Source organism: Erythrolamprus reginae, chromosome 10, assembly GCF_031021105.1.
Source record: "Erythrolamprus reginae isolate rEryReg1 chromosome 10, rEryReg1.hap1, whole genome shotgun sequence".
NCBI lineage: Eukaryota > Metazoa > Chordata > Lepidosauria > Squamata > Dipsadidae > Erythrolamprus > Erythrolamprus reginae.
In genome coordinates, this window is record NC_091959.1 from 48,132,619 (window position 1) to 48,153,503 (window position 20,885).

General features: G+C 41.6%; 2 protein-coding genes across 2 annotated transcripts; one reads left to right on the forward strand and one right to left on the reverse strand.

Annotated features, from left to right (window-relative positions):
• Positions 1 to 981: 981 nt before the first annotated feature.
• On the reverse strand, positions 982 to 11,229 carry DENR (density regulated re-initiation and release factor). The gene is given in 9 exon segments (XM_070763230.1): positions 982 to 1,112; positions 2,174 to 2,226; positions 2,229 to 2,312; positions 3,158 to 3,274; positions 5,002 to 5,085; positions 6,218 to 6,302; positions 8,076 to 8,095; positions 9,771 to 9,925; positions 11,143 to 11,229. Coding segments are annotated over 8 exon segments (591 nt in total). The 5' UTR covers positions 9,874 to 9,925; positions 11,143 to 11,229; the 3' UTR covers positions 982 to 1,067.
• GPN3 (GPN-loop GTPase 3) lies at positions 11,193 to 20,164 on the forward strand. The gene is made up of 8 exons (XM_070763228.1): positions 11,193 to 11,515; positions 12,408 to 12,516; positions 14,011 to 14,178; positions 15,628 to 15,752; positions 16,788 to 16,903; positions 18,071 to 18,167; positions 18,372 to 18,500; positions 19,876 to 20,164. The coding sequence occupies exons 1-8, from the start codon at positions 11,468 to 11,470 to the stop codon at positions 19,936 to 19,938; spliced, it is 855 nt and encodes a 284-aa protein (XP_070619329.1). The 5' UTR covers positions 11,193 to 11,467; the 3' UTR covers positions 19,939 to 20,164.
• Positions 20,165 to 20,885: the final 721 nt, after the last annotated feature.

Below are 20,885 nucleotides of genomic sequence, written 5' to 3' on the forward strand. Positions count from 1 at the left end.
TTATTCTATTCTATTCACTTCCTATTTTATCCATTTTCTATTCTATTCCTATTATACATTCCAATATTTATTCTATTCTATTCACTTCCTATTCTATTCACTTTTCATTTTCTATTCTGTTCTATTCTATTCCCATTCTACATTCTAATATCTATTCTAGTCTATTGTATTGTATTGTATTCTATTCCTATTCCACATTCCAATTCTATTCACTTCCAATTCTACATTCTATTCTATTCTATTCACTTCCTATTCTATTCATTTTCTATTCTAGTCCTATTCTACATTCCAATATTCTATTCTATTCATTTCCTATTATATTCTATCATATACACTTCTATTCATTTTCTATTCTGTTTTTATTCATTTTCTATTCTATTCCTGTTCCGTATTCTAATATTTATTCTGGTCTATTCTATTGTATTCTATTCTATTCCTATTCCACATATTTATTCTATTCTATTCATTTTTATTCTATTCCTATTCTACATTCCAATATTTATTCCAGTTTAATTATTTTCTATTCTATTCACCTCCTCTTCTATTCGCTTCCTATTCTATTCTATTCATTTTCTATTCTATTCCTATTCCACATTCCAATATTTATTCTAGTCTGTTCTATTCACTTCCTATTCTATTCCTTATTTTGTTTTCCTAAGAGATGGGGAGCATGGCGCACATCCTTAGGAGTTTATGTTCACACATTACACTGGGGCTTTTGTGCAGATTTATTTGCTGCCAGCAAAGCTGCCGACTCGAGTTGAAAAATTTGGGTTAAGAAAACGAAGGACGCACACAGCAAAAAACAGTAACTTCTTTATTAGATTAACTCTCTACGTCCAGCCGAAGCATAATACTCTCACTTCCCCCAAGTTTAAACTTTGGCAAAGAAATATCACAGACAAAAATAATAATAGTTAAAAAAGCAGCAAATAGACCACAGTAAAAATGCCACCGGGGAACATGCCTCTTCAACAGGTCTTCTCAGGAAGTCCGACTCGGACCATCTTGGCTAGAGTTGGGTGTTTGTCCCAAAAAGGAATCTGTGTTGCTTTTCCAAACGAATCTCACTTTTTCACTTCTCCTAAATCTTCAATGCTGTCATCATCCACCTGCAGCACAGAGGTTCAAATGTGTTGATTACAGGAGAAAGGATCACATGGGAATAGATTGAATATCTTGACTTTGAAAAATGATTTCCGGGGGTGGGGGGAGGGAGGAGATAATTAAATTGCTTTAATTCCTGTTTTCCCCAAAATAAGACATCTCCTATCTTATAATAAACCTAATCGGGGTCTTAGATAGATAGATAGATAGGTAGGTAGGTAGGTAGGTAGGTAGGTAGGTAGGTAGGTAGGTAGATAGATAGATGATAGATAGATAGACAGACAGACAGACAGACAGACATAAAGATGGATGGATGATAGGTACATAGCAGATGGAAGATAGGTAGGAAGGTGGATGGATGGACGATAGGTAGATAGACAAACAAACAGACATAAAGATGGATGGATGATAGATACATAAAAGATAGATGGAAGATAGGTAGGTAGGGTGGGTGGATGAATGATATATATGTATATAAATAGGTAGATAGGTAGGTAAGTAGGTAGGTAGAGAGAGAGAGAGATGCTCTGCTCCCCCACAAATAAGACCTCCCTGCTAATAAACCCCAACCGTTCTTGTTGTTGTTATTATTATTATTATTATTATTATTATTATTATTATTATTATTATTATTATTACCGGTATTATTATTACCGGTATTATTATTATTACCGGTATTATTATTATTATTTATTTATTATTATTATTCCTATGTGTGTCTCTCAAAATATAAGTCAGATGGTTCCTAAAGCCATTTTCCCTCTCCCACGCCTGATCTTTTATTATGGGATACTTTTTAGATAATGCATGGGGGGAGGGGGGAATCTATTGATACGCTGCGTAATGGAATGAAATTGATCCATTTCAGTGAAGAGTCGACCGTCATAGCAAATTAACATCAGACTGTCGGTTTCCAATTCCCCACCAGGATACCATGGATATTATTACTTTTTATCTTTATAGCTCCACAGTAAGTATTAAATGCAAGGGATAAATCCATCCCTGAAAACTTGAATTAAAAAGCTCTTTTTAACAGAAAGTCAGGCAGTAAGGTCCAGTGTATTACCTCGGGCCATTTTTCTTGAATCACTTCGATAATGTCGTCTGTGAAGTCTCCTGAATAATTATTTCGTCTTCCCCAGTGACGGAAGCCCCACAGGAAAACTTCTGAGCAAAGAACCTTTGGGCCTCCTTAAGATCTATTTCTGTTGGGAGAGGAGAGAAAGAAAGAAAAGATCCAGATTAATAATAATTAATAATAATTTATTAGATTTGTATGCCGCCCTCTCCAAAGTCTCGGGGCGGCTTCTTAGTTATGTAGTTTCTGTTGTGGTCAAGCTCTGGCCCAGCTCCTGCCCCAAGGACTGTGGATGTGGGGGAGACATCCACATGCTGCAGGCCTGTTTTGCCCCCGGTGGAATCTGCTGATGAAGGCTCCTCTGACCAAGAAGACATGAGTGACAGGGGGGAGGAGAGTGCGGCAGACAGCTCAGAAGGAGATCAATTCTCTAGCTCCTCCTTGGATTCAGAACAAGAGTTCATGATACAGCCACGCATGCGGAGAGCGATGCACAGGCAGCAACAACTGAGAGATTATTATCAAAGAAAATGAGGCCACTTGTGGTTGGGTGGGGTTGTGGTCATTAGTGAGGCTGCTATAAAGAGCAGCCTGTGGGTTTGGCCGTTGAGGAGGATTATCTGATCGTTGTGTTTCGTGACTGCCTTGCTGACTTTGACTTTTTGTGTGCTGCTTTTTCCCCGCTTTGAAACTAAACCAGAGCAAAGTGTGTTTCACTTTGTGAAAGAAGGACTGTGAATTGCCTCACAGCTGCAAGCTAAGTATCACAGAAACTGATAAGGGACTTGTAACAATTACCAGTTAGTTTGGAGACCAGGGCTCTTTCCTATCCCAAAAGAGGGCTTGGTTTAAGGAATTTTCATTATAAAGAACATTGTTTTGAATTTTCAAACGTGTGTGGTGTGTGAAATTTGTACCTGTGAATTTTTGGGAGGATTCTACCAGAGAGCCCGACAGAACACCTTCACTCACCAAAAGTCGCAAGACCGCACACTCGTGTGACGTATTTTTTCTTTGCCCGGGGGATTTTGGCTATCGTCACTTTCTGAGGCACCGTTTTCTTCTTCTGTTTTATCTGACCTCTTCCTCCTGGGGGGCAGGAAGAAAAAAGGAAAGGAGCAATATCTAGTTTGAAGGATGCAAAAAAGGGTCTATCTCACTGGTTGGAAAATCATCTCAAACCACCTGGCGGGTCTAGTTTCAAGTTCTAGTCTAGTTACAGAAGTTGGGCATGGACAGTCGAGTGAAGAGAAGGGCCAGGGGGAGACATGATAGCAGCCTTCCAATATTTGAGGGGCTACCACCAAGAGGGTCGAGCTATTTTCCAAAGCACTTTAAGGCCACACAAGGACCAATGGATAGAAACTGAACAAGGAGAGACTCAACCTGGAAATAAGGAAGAATAAGGAAGGGGGGAAAGATCAAAAGCAACATGAGGAAAATATTATTTGACTGAAAGAGTAGTAGATGCTTGGAACAAACTTCAGCAGAGACGTGGTTGGTCAATCCACAGTAACTGAATTTAAACATGCCTGGGATAAACATAGATCCATCCTAAAGGAAATAGTATAAGGGCAGACTACAGGAGATCTTTTCTGCCGTCAGTCTTCTATGTTTCTAAGAATTTTCTGATAGCAAGAACAACCAACCAGCGATTAGACTGCCATTTGTCAAAAATAAATAAATTCATTAATTAATAATAATAATAATAATAATAATTTATTAGATTTGTATGCCGCCCCTCTCCGAGGACTCGGAGCGGCTGATGGCAGAATCACAAATCCAATATGTTAAAAAAGCACATAAAAAAACCCATTATTAAAACCATACACATCAGTCACACCATACACAAATCTACCATAGCCTAGAGGTAACTCAGTTACCCCATCCCTGGTGAAATGGTGTAGGATTTCCTGCTTGAGCAAGAGGTTGAACTAGAGAGAAACATAGAAACACAGAAAATTGACGGCAGAAAAAGATCTCCTGGTCCATCTAGTCTGCCCTTATGCTATTTCCTGTATTTTATCTTAGGGTGGTTCTATGTTTATCCCAGGCATGTTTAAATTCAGTCACTGTGGATTCTTCCTTCGTTCCTTCGTTCCTTCTCTATTCCTTCCTTAGAAACATAGAAACATAGAAGACTGACGGCAGAAAAAGACCTCATGGTCCATCTAGTCTGCCCTTATACTATTTCCTTTAGGATGGATCTATGTTTATCCCAGGCATGTTTAAATTCAGTTACTGTGGATTTACCAACCACGTCTGCTGGAAGTTTGTTCCAAACATCTACTACTCTTTCAGTCAAATAATATTTTCTCATGTTGCTTCTGATCTTTCCCCCAACTAACCTCAGATTGTGTCCCCTTGTTCTTGGGTTCACTTTCCTATTAAAAACACTTCCCCTCCTGACCCTTATTGAACCCTTTCACATATTTAAATGTTTCGATCATGTCCCCCCTTTTCTGTCCTCCAGACTAGACAGATTGAGTTCATGAAGTCTTTCCTGGTCAGTTTTATGCTTAAGACCTTCCACCATTCTTGTAGCCCGTCTTTGGACCCGTTCAAATTTTGTCCATATCTTTTTGTAGGCGAGGTCTCCAGAACTGGACACAGTATGACCTACAAGGTCCTGTTAATCTATGATTCTATGTTCTCAACACCCCCAGCAACAGCTGTGCCCGCTTTCCCGAGCCTGGGCAGCTCCAGATGTGTCTGGGGTTCTAACCCTGGAGGATACAGTACCAGGAGATTGAAAAATTGAGTTGTACAATAAACGCAGGAAGGGATAAAAAAAGCTGTGTCCAGCTAATAATTGCCTCTCTTTTGTTTTTTCTTTTCTTCCTCTTCGCCGATCATTCCTTGGCCTTCTCCGATGCCAGATTCCTGTTTAGGGAAGTTTTCTGGAATTCAAATGTACAGAGTCATTAGGGATATCAGAATCTGGCAAAAAGAAAGAAAGAAAGAAAGAAAGAAGGGAGGGAGGGAGGGAGAGATAGAAGGAAAGAAAGAAGGAAGGAAGAAAGAAAGAATGGGAGAGAGAGAGAGAGATGGAAAGAAAGAAAGAAGGAAGGAAGGGAGAGAGAGAGAGAGAAAGATAGAAAGAAACAAAGAAACAAAGAAAGAAGAAGGAAGGAAGGAAGAAAGAAAGGGAGAGACAGAGATAGATAGAAGGAAAGAAAGAAAGAAAGAAAGAAAGAAGGAAGAAAGGGGGAGAGAGAGATAGAAGAAAAGAAAGAAGGAAAGAAGGAAGGAAGGGAGGGAGAGAGAGAGAAAGATAGAAAGAAAGAAAGAAACAAAGAAAGAAGGAAGGAAGGAAGAAAGAAAGGGAGAGACAGAGATAGATAGAAGGAAAGAAAGAAAGAAAGAAAGAAGGAAGGAAGGAAGGAAGGGGGAGAGAGAGAGAGAGATAGAAGCAAAGAAAGAAAGAAAGAAGGAAGAAAGGGAGAGAGATAGAAGAAAAGAAAGAAGGAAGGAAGAAAGGGAGAGAGAGAGAGAGATAGAAGGAAAGAAAGAAAGAAGGAAGGAAGGGAGAGAGAGAGAGAAGGAAAGAAGGAAGGAAGGAAGAAAGGGAGAGAGAGAGAGATAGAAGGAAAGAAAGAAAGAAGGAAGGAAGGAAGGAAGAAAGGGAGAGAGAGAGAGAGAAAGATAGAAGGAAAGAAAGAAAGAAGGAAGGAAGGAAAAGAAGGGAGGGAAGGAGGAAAGGAAGGAAGGAAGGAAAAGAAAGAAGGAAAGGGATGGAAGGAGGAAAGGAAGGAAGGAAGGAAGGAAAAGAAAGGAAAGGAAAAGAAAGTGGTTATAGATTTCTTCCCTGAGGCTTTCTTTATGACGCTCCCTTACAATGATCCTATTGAGACATATTTCCATTTAGCAAATTAAGCTCATCTATCAATTATTTCTTCCTTCACAAAATGCAACTTTCCCTTCGCAACCCGGAAAATCCCACCAGATTTAACGCAACGGTTTCCCAAACGAACAAGGGAAAAAATTAAGGGAGAAATTCCCGTGCTCCAAAGGTCACAAAAGTATATTTACCTACAGTCAGCTTTGCAAATTCATTTGGAAAATTCTTCTCTAGCCACTGCCTGCATTTTGCCATATCAGGCATGTATTCACAATACTGGAGGGGGGAAAAACGAGAGTAAAATTATGGGTTGAGAATGGCCATTTATACACAGCATAACATAACATCTTCAGGAGTTGCATGTAAGAGCATGGAAATACAGTGATACCTAGTCTTACAAACTTAATTGGTTCCGGGACGAGGTTCTTAAGGTGAAAAGTTTGTAAGACAAAACAATGTTTCCCATAGGAATCAATGGAAAAATGATTAATGTGTGCAAGCCCAAAATTCACTCCTTCTGCCAGCCAAAACACCCCTTTTTGCGATGCTGCAATTTCACTGAGGCTCCCCTCGCTGGGAAACCCCACCTCCGGATTTCCGTTGCCAGCGAAGTGCCTGTTTTTGCACTGCTGGGATTCCCCTGCAGCATCACAAAAACACGGAAGTCCGGAGCTGGGGTTTCCCATGGAGGGGAACCTCATGGGAATCCCAGCAGCAAAAAAGGGGGGGTTCGCTGGCAACAGAAGTCCAGAGGTGGGGCATCCCAGCGGTGGCAGTGGGTTTGTAAGGTGAAAATAGTTTGTAAGAAGAGGCAAAAAAATCTTAAACCCCGGGTTTGTATCTTGAAAAGTTTGTATGATGAGGCGTTTGTAAGACGAGGTATCACTGTATTTTGGATAGATAAATCTTTCCACACCGGGAAAGGAAAATCTACTCAAATTTCTATTATAAAAGCTATACAGTGTTCCCTCGATTTTCGTGGGTTCGAACTTCACTAATAGCCTATACCACGGTTTTTCAAAAAATATGAATTAAAAAATACTTCGCGGTTTTTTCCCTATACCATGGTTTTTCCCACCCGATGACATCATATGTCATCGCCAAACTAATAATTTTTGCAAATAAATAACAAAAAAAAATAATTATTGTTAATAAATAATTATGTTTATAAATATCAGGATCACTAAGTGTCTTATTCAATGGTACCAGTAATAATAGTGAGTAAATAGTTGCTAGGGGAATGGGAAAATTGCAATTTAGGGGTTTAAAGTGTTAAGGGAAGGCTTGTGATACTGTCCATAGCCAAAAATAGTGTATTTACTTCCGCATCTCTACTTCGCGGAAATTCGACTTTCGCGGGCGGTCTCGGAACACGCATCCCCCGCGGAAATCGAGGGAACACTGTAGTTTCATTGAATACTTTTTCTGTACAAAGTTGAATGTACACAACAGCCGCTGAAATTGATTGTCCATCAGTGTTGCTTCCTAAGTGGACTGCGTGGAACTCATACCGGACTCAATAGTGTCAACCCCTAACCCCCAACATTTTTCCCTTAGACTCTCCACGATTGACCTCTCCAGGTTCCTAAGAGGCCAGTAAGGGGCGTACATAAGTGCACTGGTGTGCCTTTCGTCCCCTGTCCAATTGTCTTTCCTTTATCTCATATATTATATATATTTTCTTCCTTTCATATAACTTCTCTTCTATTTTCACTTTTATCCTTATATATATTACTTCATGTTATTTTCTTCCTATGTGTTTGTGTATTGGACAAACGAATAAAAATAAATAAATAAATAAATAACGTTTGATTTCACAGAAGTTTGATTTACTTGGTGTTATATTGTCTTGTTTAAAGGTTCCCTTTGTATTTTTTTTAGCCATCTTCAGAGGCAGCAATGCAACTGTGAATAGACTGAGTTGACATCATTCTAAACAAATGTGTTATCCTACTGATTTCCTGTTAAATCTTTATACGAGATGAATATTTTCAAAGCGTTTTCATCGAGTGCACAAACTATGCAGAAACTAAAACGAAGGCAACTCACCTCTGTTGGCAAGGAACAAACTGGGGAAGAAAATGAGAAAAAGTTTAAAGCGACGATAATGTTTTCCCATATAATGCAGCACAAAGGTGGGGCATCTCCATAAGGTTTTTCAAAATATGCCTGTCTTACAATACCCATTGGCCCCAGCTAGCGTGGCTGATAAAGGGAGATGCTGCAATAATCGGATTATTTATTTATTGTATTGGATTTATATCCCATCCGAGGACTCGGGGTGGCCAGAAAGTTATATATACCAGAAAACCACAAGCCATTTATCTCACATTTAAGACTGGTCTTTCTAATTAGTGTGTCAATTATTATCATGAATTGTATTTTATTAGTTACAAAACAATTCCTATCATTAACTGTATTTCCTAAGGCAGTGTTTTTCAACCAGTGTGCCGTGGCACACTAGTGTGCCGTGAGACATGGTCAGGTGTGCCGCGAAGCTCAGAGAGAGAAAGAGAGAGAGAAAGAAAGCAAGAGAGAGAAAGCAAGAGAGAGAGGAGACAGAGAGAGAAAGAAAGCAAGAAAGAGAAAAAGAAAGAGAATGAGAGAGAGGGGGGGGGAAGGTGAGAGAGAGAAAGGGATGGAGAGAGAGAAAAAAGAAAGGGAGAGAAAGAGGGAGGGAGAGGGAAATAGAGTGAAAGGGAAGGAAGAGAAAGAGAATTTTTTTGTCCAAACTTTTTTTACTCCCCCCCTCCCTCAATGTGCCACATGGTTTTGTAAATGTAAAAATGTGCCACGGCTCAAAAAAGGTTAAATCACTGCCCTAAGGTATAGAAGACCATTTTGCAGAATATGCTAATTTACATTGCATGAATTCCACTTTTTTTGTGTGAATGCCTATTACCATTTTTTTTTTTAAAAAACAGACACACAGACACACCGCCAACTTTATTCAAGTGTTTCTCAACCTCAGTAACTTGAAAGATATGAGGACAGACTAGTAGATGCTTGGAACAAACTCCCAGCAGACATGGTTGGTCAAGCCACAGTCACTGAATGTAAACATGCCTGGGATAAACATAGATCCATCCTAAGGTAAAATACAGGAAATAGTATAAGGGCAGACTAGATGGACCAGGAGGTCTTTTTCTGCCGTCAGTCTTCTATGTTTCTAAGGAAGGAATAGAGAAGGAAGGAAGGAAGGAAGGAAGGAAGGAAGGAAGGAAGGAAGGAAGGAAGGAAGAATCCACAGTGACTGAATTTAAACATGCCTGGGATAAACATAGAACCACCCTAAGATAAAATACAGGAAATAGTATAAGGGCAGACTAGATGGACCAGGAGGTCTTTTTCTGCCGTCAGTCTTCTATGTTTCTATGACTTCGACTCCCAGAATTCCCTAGCTAGCTAAATTTGCTGAAATTGAGAAACACCACTCTAGATAAAAGCGTTTTCAGCTACCCAAATCTGTAGCCTTAACCGGGATGGGATGGGATAGAATAAAATATGGAATAGATTATAGAACAGAATAGAATGGAAAATAGGAAATAGTGAAGAAAAGAGAAGAGAATTTTGTTGGCCAACTTTGATTGGACACACAAGGAATTTGTCTTTGGTGCAGATGCTCTCCGTGTACATAAAAGAAAATAAAGGTTCATCAAGAATCATAAGGTACAACACTTAATGATACATGCTATGTGTAAAGAAACCCACTGGCACTTACAAAGCGGACTTTCCCACACTTACCTCCGCAGTAGAGCACCCGAAGGGGATAGTCTATATCTGGCCTGGCGTTACATCTTTGGTCTCCCCGGCAATCCAGGACCACAGGCTCCACTGCCGTCTCCATGGCCTTCTCACCAGTCCAGAAAACCAGAGATCTTCACTTCAAATGCCAAACCCTAGAAGCAAGAGAGGCGGCTGAGCTCCAAAGAGAGGGGGCCGTGCATAAGTGCACCATGGTCTCCTTGTCTTACTGTCCTATTGTCCAAATTTATTTGAACCTACTTTGCTGTTGCTTATGTTCATACCAATACCTGCTATCTTGTACATGGTTTTGATGAAATAAATAAAAAATAAAAAGAGAAATTAAACAAATTAGATAGATAGATAGAGACAGATAGATAGATAGATAGATAGATAGATAGATAGATAGATAGATAGATAGATAGATAGATAGATAGATACAGGATATATATATATATATATATGTATGTATGTATGGATGTATGGATGGATGGATGGATGGATGGATGGATGGAGGGAGGGAGGGAGAGAGGGAGAGATAATGCTTGCAATGACTAAATTGAGCCTAAACCCTAAAAAAGCCCCCCAGGAAAGAGAAGATCGGACCCTTAGGGGGCTGCAGGACATCTGGAGATTTCCCAGACAAGAATGATGGGGGAGGTTTCTCCAACCCGGACTCCCTTCCATGGGAGACCCCCTCCCCAAAAAAGCAGCTGCACCCCAATCTAGAAATTGGGTGGGGGGTCTACAGCCCTGCCAGGGCTGGGCTCTTCTAAGGATGGGCCTTGAAGAAAGTGGGGAGGGGCCAGAGCTGGGAAAGGGCCCCCCACTCCGCCCAAGGGGGAGGCCAGCCAGGCATCCAGGGAGCCCCCCCCCAGGGCACAATATTGTAACTGTAAAAAGCCCCCCAGGAAAGAGGAGAGGGACCCACCCCTGGGGAGGGGCTGCGGGGGGGGGGGGGGTTGGTGTCTCAGGATTCCCCAGACAAGAATGATGGGGGGCTCCCTTGCATAGGAGACCCCGTCCCCCCAAAAGCAGCTGCACCCCAATCTAGAAATGGGGTGGGGGGTCTGCAGCCCTGCCAGGGCTGGGCTCTTCCAAGGGGGGGGGGGGGCTTGAGGCCAAGTGGGGAGGGGCTAGAGCTGGGAAAGCCCCCCCCGCCCAAGGGGAGGCGCAGCCAAAGCCCCCCAAAAGGCTGAATGGTGGAACCCTAAAAAAGCCCCCCCAGGAAAGAGGAGGGGGGACCCACCCCTAGGGAGGGGCTGGGGATTCCCCAGAAAAGAATAATCGTGGGGGGGGGGGTCCACCCGGGCAGGAGAAAGTCGGGGAATCCCCCCCATTCCCCACCTTGGGTGCCCCCCCCCCCACTTACCCCCACGCCCCCTCCAAGTGGGGCTCTTCCCTGGCCCTCTAGCAGCAATAGGCAGACAAGTGGGAGATCTCGCGAGAGGACCGCCGTTCCCGCGAGAGGCACCCGCCGCTGAAGAGCTGGGCAGCGCCGGACCGGAGGGAAATCCTCACCCAACTCTTCCTCGCCTCTTCTTCCCCTCCCACCCTTCGGAATCGCGGAAGTGAATCGCAAGAACCATAGAGCCGACGGGAAGGAAGGGCAGAGGGAAGCTGGCTACGGCTCGTCCTTTGGGCCAAGCGCCTTCACATTCGTTCTTGTTTTTTTATCACCCCTTCCCGGGGTGACCATGCCTCGCTATGCCCAGCTGGTGATGGGGCCCGCGGGGAGCGGGAAGGTGAGTGTCCGAGGTGGTGGTAGTGGGGGACGCGCGGCTTTGTTTTCCCAAGTTGGGCAACTTAAAAGATGGGTGGATGGGCTGAGTGGGGGGGATTCTGGGGATTGAAGTCCGCCCGCCCATCTAGTGGCTGGTAGTTCCAGTGTCCCCAGATCCATTCTCCTGGAGTCCTGGTGCCTTGATTTCTCTCCTTGGTGGGCTAGGCTCCAGGTGAGTAGCCAACCTGAGATCCCGAGAAGTGGGTAGGTAGACAGCTCTTGCAGCTTTTCCACCAATACATCTCCTATTTATTTTATTTTATTTATTTTATTTTTATTTATTTACAGGGTATTTTAATTATTTATTTAATTATTTTATTTATAGAAACATAGAAGATTGACGGCAGAAAAAGACTTGATGGTCCATCTATTATTATTATTATTACTGTATTATTATTGTTATTGTTATTATTATTATTATTATTATTATTTATTAGATTTGTATGCCGCCCCTCTCCAAAAACTCGGGGTGGCTCACAACAATAGTAAAAGAACATAATAGTAAAAAATCTAGTCTGCCCTTATACTATTTCCTGTGTTTTATCTTAGGATGGATCTATGTTTATCCCAGGGATGTTTAAATTCAGTTTCTGTGGATTGACCAACCACGTCTGCTGGAAGTTTGTTCCAAGCATCTACTCCTCTTTCGGTCAAATAATATTTTCTCACCTTGCTTCTGATCTTTCCCCCAACTGACCTCAAATTGTGCCCCCTTGTTCTCAGATTCCTATTCCTATTGTCAAACAATTATAGGATGGTAATTTGTATAAATAAAACATTAGAGCAGTAATTATAAAAAGTAATGATTGAAGACAATAGGACAGGGACAGCAGGTGCCTCTTCTTCTCTTCCAGAGTACCTACTGCTCCATCATGGTCCAGCACTGCGAAAGCCTCAACCGGTCGGTGCAAGTGGTGAACTTGGATCCAGCAGCAGAACACTTCGACTACGATGTCATGGCAGGTAATAGCAATAGCAGTAGCATTTAGACTTATATACCGCTTCACAGTGCTTTTACAGCCCTCTCTAAGTGGTTTACAGAATCAGCCTCTTGCCCCCAACAATCTAGGTCCTCATTTGATCCATCTTGGAAGGAAGGAAGGAAGGAAGGAAGGAAGGAAGGAAGGAAGGAAGGAAGGAAGGAAGGAAGGAAGGGTAATAGCATTTATACTTATATGCAGCTTCCTACTGCTTTTCCAGCCCTCTCTAAGTGGTTTACAGAATCAGCCTCTTGTCCCCAACAATCTGGGTCTTCATTTGATCCATCTTGGAAGGAAGGAAGGAAGGAAGGAAGGAAGGAAGGAAGGAAGGAAGGAAGGAAGGAAGGGTAATAGCATTTATACTTATATGCAGCTTCCTACTGCTTTTCCAGCCCTCTCTAAGTGGTTTACAGAATCAGCCTCTTGCCCCCAACAATCTGGGTCCTCATTTCATCCACCTTGGAAGGATGGATGGAAGGAAGGAAGGGAGGAATAGTAATAGCATTTATTTATTTTATTTTTATTTTATTTATTAGATTTGTATGCCGCCCCTCTCTGTAGACTCGGGACGGCTCACAGCAGTGATAAAAACAATATACAATGACAAATCTAATAGTTAGAATCTAAAATAACAATAATGCATTTTAAAAAGTCTAAAAAACAAGAAACCCCAATATATGAAAAACATACATACAGTCATATCATACACAAAAAACCCTACATAGGCAGGGGGAGATGTTTCAGTTCCCCCACGCTTGACAACAGAGGTGGGTTTTAAGGAGTTTATGAAAGGCAAGGAGGGTGGGGGCAGTCCTGATCTCTGGAGGGAGATTTATATGTATACTTATATACAGCTTCCTAATGCTTTTACAGCCTTCTCTAAGCGGTTTACAGAATCAGCCTCTTGCCCCCAACAATCTGGGTCCTTATGTCTTGTGAGAATTGAACTGCTGGGAGTGGGCAGAGTTAGCCTACAATGTTGTATTCTAACCACTGGGAGAAGGAAGGATGGATGGAAGGAAAGAAGGAAGGATGGAAGGAAGGACGGAAGGAAGGATGGAAGGAAGGAAGGAAGACTGGAAGGAAGGAAGGAAGGATGGAAGGAAGGAAGGAAGGATGGAAGGAAGGAAGGGAGGATGGAAGGAAGGAAGGAAGGAAAAGCTATACCGCTTATATACTGCTTCACAGAGCTTTTACAGACCTCTCTAAGCGGTTTACAGAGTCAGCATATATTACCCCCAACAATCTGGGTCCTCATTTGACCCACCTTGGAAGGATGGAAGGCTGAGTCAACCTTGAGCCTAATGAGATTCAATCTACCAAACTGCTAGAAGCCGGCGATCAACAGAAATAACTTGCAGTACTGCCCTCTAACCACTGTGCCACCGAAGCTCAAGCGTCCTTCCTGGCAATTCCCCTGAGATTAGCCCGGCTGGGAAATATTGGGATCATCCCATCTCCTCTCTTTGCCTTTCAGATATCCGAGAGTTGATTGAGGTGGATGATGTCATGGAAGACGATTCTCTCCGGTTTGGTCCCAACGGCGGCTTGGTTTTTTGCATGGAATATTTTGCAAACAATTTTGATTGGCTGGAAGAATCCCTTGGTCACGTGGAAGACGATTACATCCTCTTTGACTGCCCAGGTAAGGCAAGGAAAGGTGTGGGATAATTTTTCTGGATGAAGGATGAGGCTCTTCGATGCTTGTTTTGTTTGAAGTTAAAAATGGGCTTTAATTCATCCCTTGTGAGGGAGATGGATGGGCAGCGTAAAACTTTAATAAGTTTGATAAAATGTATTAAATTTTATTTAAGAAATAGACGTTCGAAGCTGTGGAAATTTTTAGTATGGAAGAAATTTGTAAACATTTGCATGATTAAAAACAGAGAGGGAAAAGATGTATCTCGTTTTATGATAGTCAAAAAGTTTATTATTGTTGTTGATGATATTGTTGTTATTATTGTTGTTAATAATAACAACAATAAAACATGGGGCTACCTTTGAAGAATGTTTGGAAACTTCAGATCGTGCAGAATGCAGCTGCGAGAGCAACCATGGGCTTCTCTAAATATGCCCATGTTACACCAACACTCCGCAGTCTGCATTGGTTGCCGATCAGTTTCCGGTCACAATTCAAAGTGTTGGTTATGAGCTATAAAGCCCTTCATGGCATCGGACCAGATTATCTCCGGGACCGCCTTCTGCCGCACGAATCCCAGTGACCGGTTAGGTCTCACAGAGTTGGCCTTCTCCGGGTCCCGTCAACTAAACAATGTCGTTTGGCGAGACCCAGGGGAAGAGCCTTCTCTGTGGTGGCCCCGACCCTTTGGAACCAACTCCCCCCAGATATCAGAATTGCCCCCACCCTCCTTGCCTTTTGTAAGCTCCTTAAAACCCACCTCTGTCGTCAGGCATGGGGGAATTGAAACATCTCCCCCTTGCCCAGGTAGTTTTTGTGTATGATTCGATTGTGTGCTTGTTTTTTATATATTGGGGCTCTTTTGGATTTTTTAACTTCGTAAACTCCTCAAAACCCACCTTTGTCATCAGGCATGGGGAAACTGAGATATCTCCCCTGGGCCTATACAATTTATGTATGTATGTATGTATGTATGTATGTATGTATGTATGTATGTATGTATGTATGTATGCTTAATAATGGGGTTTTTTAAACATTTTAAATTGTAAATTATTAGATTTGTCATGAACTGTTCTTATTGTGTTGTGAGCCGCCCCGAGTCTACGGAGATGGGCGGCATACAAATCTAATTAATAATAATAATAATAATAATAATAATAATAATAATAATAATAATTTAGATTGCAAAATATTAGATTTGTTACTATGTTTTGTTTACCATTGTTGTGAGCCGCCCCGAGTCTACGGAGTGGGGTGGCATATAAATCCAATAAATCTAATCTAATCTATTGTTATTATGATCTCTTTCTGGTTTCTCCAACACACACAAATACTCAATCAGTCTGTGATTGTTCTTGCTTTTTTTCCTAGTTTTAAATATCTTCCCTGAGGTTTTCTTCTGTGGAATTGAGAGACGGATATTTGAAATGAATTCACTTATTTTTTCCTTTTTAGGTCAGATTGAACTCTATACTCACTTGCCCGTCATGAAACAATTCGCAGAGAAACTGCAGCAATGGGAATTCCATGTCTGCGGTGTTTTCCTTGTTGATTCTCAATTCATGGTGGAATCCTTTAAGGTATCTTACCGATTCAGAGGTTTTGTGGACGATCAGTGAGATGTTTTTCAGTTTATACTGCACGGTGGCAAAATTATCCCCTGTTTGCATTTGCAGTGAGCCTTTCAGGGGCAACATTTTGGGGAAACGGGGTATATATATCCTGGAGGGGTCTGTAATATGGTAAATGATTTAGCTTTACTAGATAAATGGTCAAAGCAATGGAAACTGCAGTTTAATGTTTCCAAATGTAAAATAATGCACTTGGGGAAAAGGAATCCTCAATCTGAGTATTGCATTGGCAGTTCTGTATTAGCAAAAACTTCAGAAGAGAAGGATTTAGGGGTCGTGATTTCTGCCAGTCTCAAAATGGGTGAGCAGTGTGGTCGGGCGGTAGGAAAAGTAAGTAGGATGCTTGGCTGCATAGCTAGAGGTATAACAAGCAGGAAGAGGGAGATTGTGATCCCCTTATATAGAGCGCTGGTGAGACCACATTTGGAATACTGTGTTCAGTTCTGGAGACCTCACCTACAAAAAGATATTGACAAAATTGAACGGGTCCAAAGACGGGCTACAAGAATGGTGGAAGGTCTTAAGCATAAAACGTATCAGGAAAGACTTCATGAACTCAATCTGTCTAGTCTGGAGGACAGAAGGAAAAGGGGGGACAGGATCGAAACATTTAAATATGTTAAAGCGTTAAATAAGGTCCAGGAGGGAAGTGTTTGTAATAGGAAAGTGAACACAAGAACAAGGGGACACAATCTGAAGTTAATTGGGGGAAAGATCAAAGGCAACATGAGAAAATATTATTTTACTGAAAGAGTAGTAGATCCTTGGAACAAACTTCCAGCAGACGTGGTTGGTAAATCCACAGTAACTGAATTGAAACATGCCTGGGATAAACACATATCCATCCTAAGATAAAATACAGGAAATAGTATAAGGGCAGACTAGATGGACCATGAGGTCTTTTTCTGCCGTCAGAGTTCTATGTTTCTATATGGAGTTCTTGTGTGATTTTCTTTTTTCCCCCCTGTCTCTTTCCAATAATAGTTTATTTCCGGTGCAATGGCAGCTCTTAGCGCTATGGTTTCTTTGGAGATCCCCCAAATCAATGTCATGTCTAAGATGGATTTGCTGAGCAAGAAAGCAAAAAGCGAGATCGAAAAGTAAGTGCAAACAAGGAACGGCTCCATGCTTCTTGCCAAGCGTAAAAGAAGTACAAAAATTTGAAAAACAAACAGTGAAGAGACATTTTTCCACCCCCAAAAAATTGAAAGCTAGCATTGATATGGTATGCCCATGTCACACCAACACTCCGCAGTCTGCATTGGTTGCCGATCAATTTCCGGTCACAACTCAAAGTGTTTGTTATGACCTATAAAGCCCTTCATGGCATCGGACCAGAATATCTCCGGGACCGCCTTCTGCCGCAGGAATCCCAGCGACCGGTTAGGTCCCACAGAGTTGGCCTTCTCTGGGTCCCATCGACTAAGCAATGTCGTTTGGCGGGACCCAGGAGAAGAGCCTTTTCTGTGGCGGCCCCGACCCTCTGGAACCAGCTCCCCCCAGATATCAGAGTTGCCCCCACCCTCCTTGCCTTTTGCAAGTTCCTTAAAACCCACCTCTGTCGTCAGGCATGGGGGAATTGAAATTTTCCCTTCCCCCTATGCTTATAGAATTTATACATGGTATGTTTGTACGTATCAGTGGTTCTTTCAATTGGGGTTTTTTAGATTGTTTTTAATATTAGATTTGTTTACATTGTCTTTTTATATTGTTGTTAGCCGCCCCGAGTCTTCGGAGAGGGGCGGCATACAAATCTAGAATAGAGTAGAATAGAATAGAATAGAATTTTTATTGGCCAAGTGTGATTGGACACACAAGGAATTTGTCTTGGTGCAGATGCTCTCAGCGTACATAAAATAAAATATACATTTGTCAAGAATCATGTGGTACGACATTTAATGGTTGTCATAGGGGTGTAAATAAGCAACGAAGAAGCAATATTAATAAAAATCTTAGGATATAAGCAACAAGTTACAGTCATACAGTCAACATGGGAGGAAATGGGTGAAAGGAATGATGAGAAAAACTAGTAGAATAGAAGTGCAGATTTAGTAGAAAGTCTGACAGTGTCAAGGGAATTAGTTTAGCAGAGTGATGGCGTTCGGGAAAAAACTGTTCTTGTGTCTAGTTGTCTTGGTGTGCAGTGCTCTGTAGCGACGTTTTGAGGGTAGGAGTTGAAGGAGTTTATCTAATAAATAATAATAATAATAATAATAATAATAATTGATGTTTGTGTTGGTTTAATGAATCGAGTCCATTTCTTCCAGGTATCTGGATCCTGATTTGTATTCTGCATTGGATGATTCCACAGATCTGTTCCAAAGCCGGCAGTTTAAGAAGTTAACCAAAGCTATCTGTGGTTTGGTAAGCGGCAGGTGTTTCTTTCCAAAGGTGGCTCCTTCTCCTCTAACCAAAATTAATATTTCGCGGGAAATGGGGAAAGATACTTCCCAAATCCCAAGTAAGAGAGGAATGGGACAATCTGTTGCGTTAAGGATGAGGTTAGCAAACACCAATCCAGGTTTTTTTCTCTTCGAACGGACTTGATGGCGTTGTGTTTCCGTGTAGATCGACGACTACAGCATGGTCCGCTTCCTGCCCCTCGATCGGTCCGACGAGGAGAGCATCAACATCGTCCTGCAGCACATTGATTTTGCCATTCAGTACGGGGAAGACCTGGAATTTAAAGAGCCAAAGGTGAAGTTTTTGGGGCAAAACTAATGTCGTTTTCCTAAAAGGATTCTCCCGCGATTCCAATCCATCTTCGTTCAATTGGATGTGGGTTATTTTAAGCACCTAGAAATCCAGTCTAGATCCCTCCATGCATCGTGCTTTTTTAAAAAATGCAGTCGGGATTGGAACTGCCGATCAGTTTCCGGTCACAATTCAAAGTGTTGGTCATGACCTTTAAAGCCCTACATGGCTTTGGACCAGACTACCTCCGGAACCGCCTGCTACCGCACGAATCCCAGCGACCGATAAGGTCCCACAGAGTTGGCCTTCTCCGGGTCCCGTCGACTAAACAATGTGGTTTGGCGGGCCCCAGGGGAAGAGTCTTCTCTGTGGCGGCCCCGGCCCTCTGGAACCAACTCCCCCCGGAGATTAGAATTACCCCCACCTTCCCTGTCTTTCGTAAACTACTCAAGACTCATTTATATCACCAGGCATGGGGGAGTTAAGATATTCCTTCCCCCTAGGCCATTACAAGTTATGCATGGTATGTCTGTGTCTATGTTTGGTTTTATAATAAGGGTTTTTAGTTGTTTTATTATTGGATTGTCACATGCTGTTTTTATCATTGTTGTTAGCCACCCCGAGTCTACGGAGAGGAGCGGCATACAAATCCAATAAATTATTATTAATATTAACTCTGTGCCCGAAAGCTGCTTCTCAAAATGTAAATGGGATGCTTGCTTCGTCCCAAGCCAGTGTGGAGTTGAGGGTCAAGGGGCTTGATTTTTTAAGTCAAGGGACTCCAAATTCAGTTCTTGCTACAGCTGTGTGAAAGCCCATTGAATTAGATTGGGTATATTTTTTGCCTGTCCTACCTCGCAAGGGCAGTGATGAATTCCTCAGGATTGCAGAACCGGTAGGAAAAAAATTGAATTTTTTTCTTTTTCCCTTCTGGGCTCTGGGTATGTTTTTCCTATCGCAGTAAATGTAGTTGAATGTGTATAATTTTAGAATGTCTGTACATACACTTTATATAGTAGATAATGTATATTTTTGTGGGCCTGTGTGTAATATGTATGTAAGAAAAGTTGGGGGAAAGATCAGAAGCAACGTGAGAAAATATTATTTTACTGAAAGTGTAGTAGATGCTTAGAACAAACTTCCAGAAGACGTGGTAGATAAATCCTCAGCCGCTGAATTGAAACATGCCTGGGATAAACATAGATCCATCCTAAGATAAAATACAGGAAATAGTATAAAGGCAGACTAGATGGACCAGGAGGTCTTTTTGTCAATTTTCTATGTTTCTAGTATAAGCCCTTGGGGTCTTTTTCTCTTATTTCAGGCAGCTATGCAGTCTTAAAATCATTCTAAAATTGAAATGTTGTGTTTTGCGCAGGAAAATGTGGAAGAGGAATCTTCGGCTTTTGATGAATTCTTTCAGGATGGAGTGGACGAGTGACAGTTTTCTATTTCATCCAATTGTGGAAAGGAAAAGACTATTGCATTTTTCCACACTGCATTTCAAAATTCACAAAAAAACCTGTTGGGGGCAATGGGAGAAATAGGGCTTTTTACCCACGAAAGGGTTTAACGTTTTTTTTAAAAAATGCAGTGCCCTGCAAAATTTTATTTTTGGAAGACGTTAAGGATGCATTGTAAGAAATAAATTATTGTGTTTCGTTTTTCTTCCTGTTGGTGGTTTTCTGTGTGAGCGGAAAAGAAACGTCACGTTTGGCTCAGTATAATTTTATAGTACTGTATTGTGGTTTGGTTTACCTACGAGAATGGAAAGTCAGATTCAAACTCAGAAGTGTTTTATTTTATTTATTTATTTATTAGATTTGTATGCCGCCCCTCTCCATAGACTCAGGGCGGCTCACAACACAATAAAACAGTTCATGACAAATCTAATAATTTACAATTTAAAATATTTTAAAAATCCCATTATTAAGCAGACATACATACAAACATACCATACATAAATTGTATAGGCCCGGGGGAGATATCTCAATTCCGCCATGCCTGACAACATTTTATTTCAAATCTTTGGGACTTGGGCTTAAAACTCTTCTTACCCTCCCTCCTGTGCCAATGGCAGCGAGGTACAGACTGAAATTCAACAGGTGTAACTTTGACCTCTCACACTATCTATTTAAAGAGCACTGGAGATCAGAAAAGGGGATCTAATATGAAACATTTTTTTCATCCTGGCAATGGCCTTATTATTATTATTATCATCATCATCATTATTATTATTATATTGTTGTAATTGTCATTCCATTGATCTTGTGTGAGCTAAGGCAAGAAGCCCCAGGATCAAATCGCAGCAAGGGTATGGCTAGCTGATGAGGCCAGAACAAGGCCGAAATAGTGCTATCCTAGTCTCCCCTAATTTAAAAAGAATTC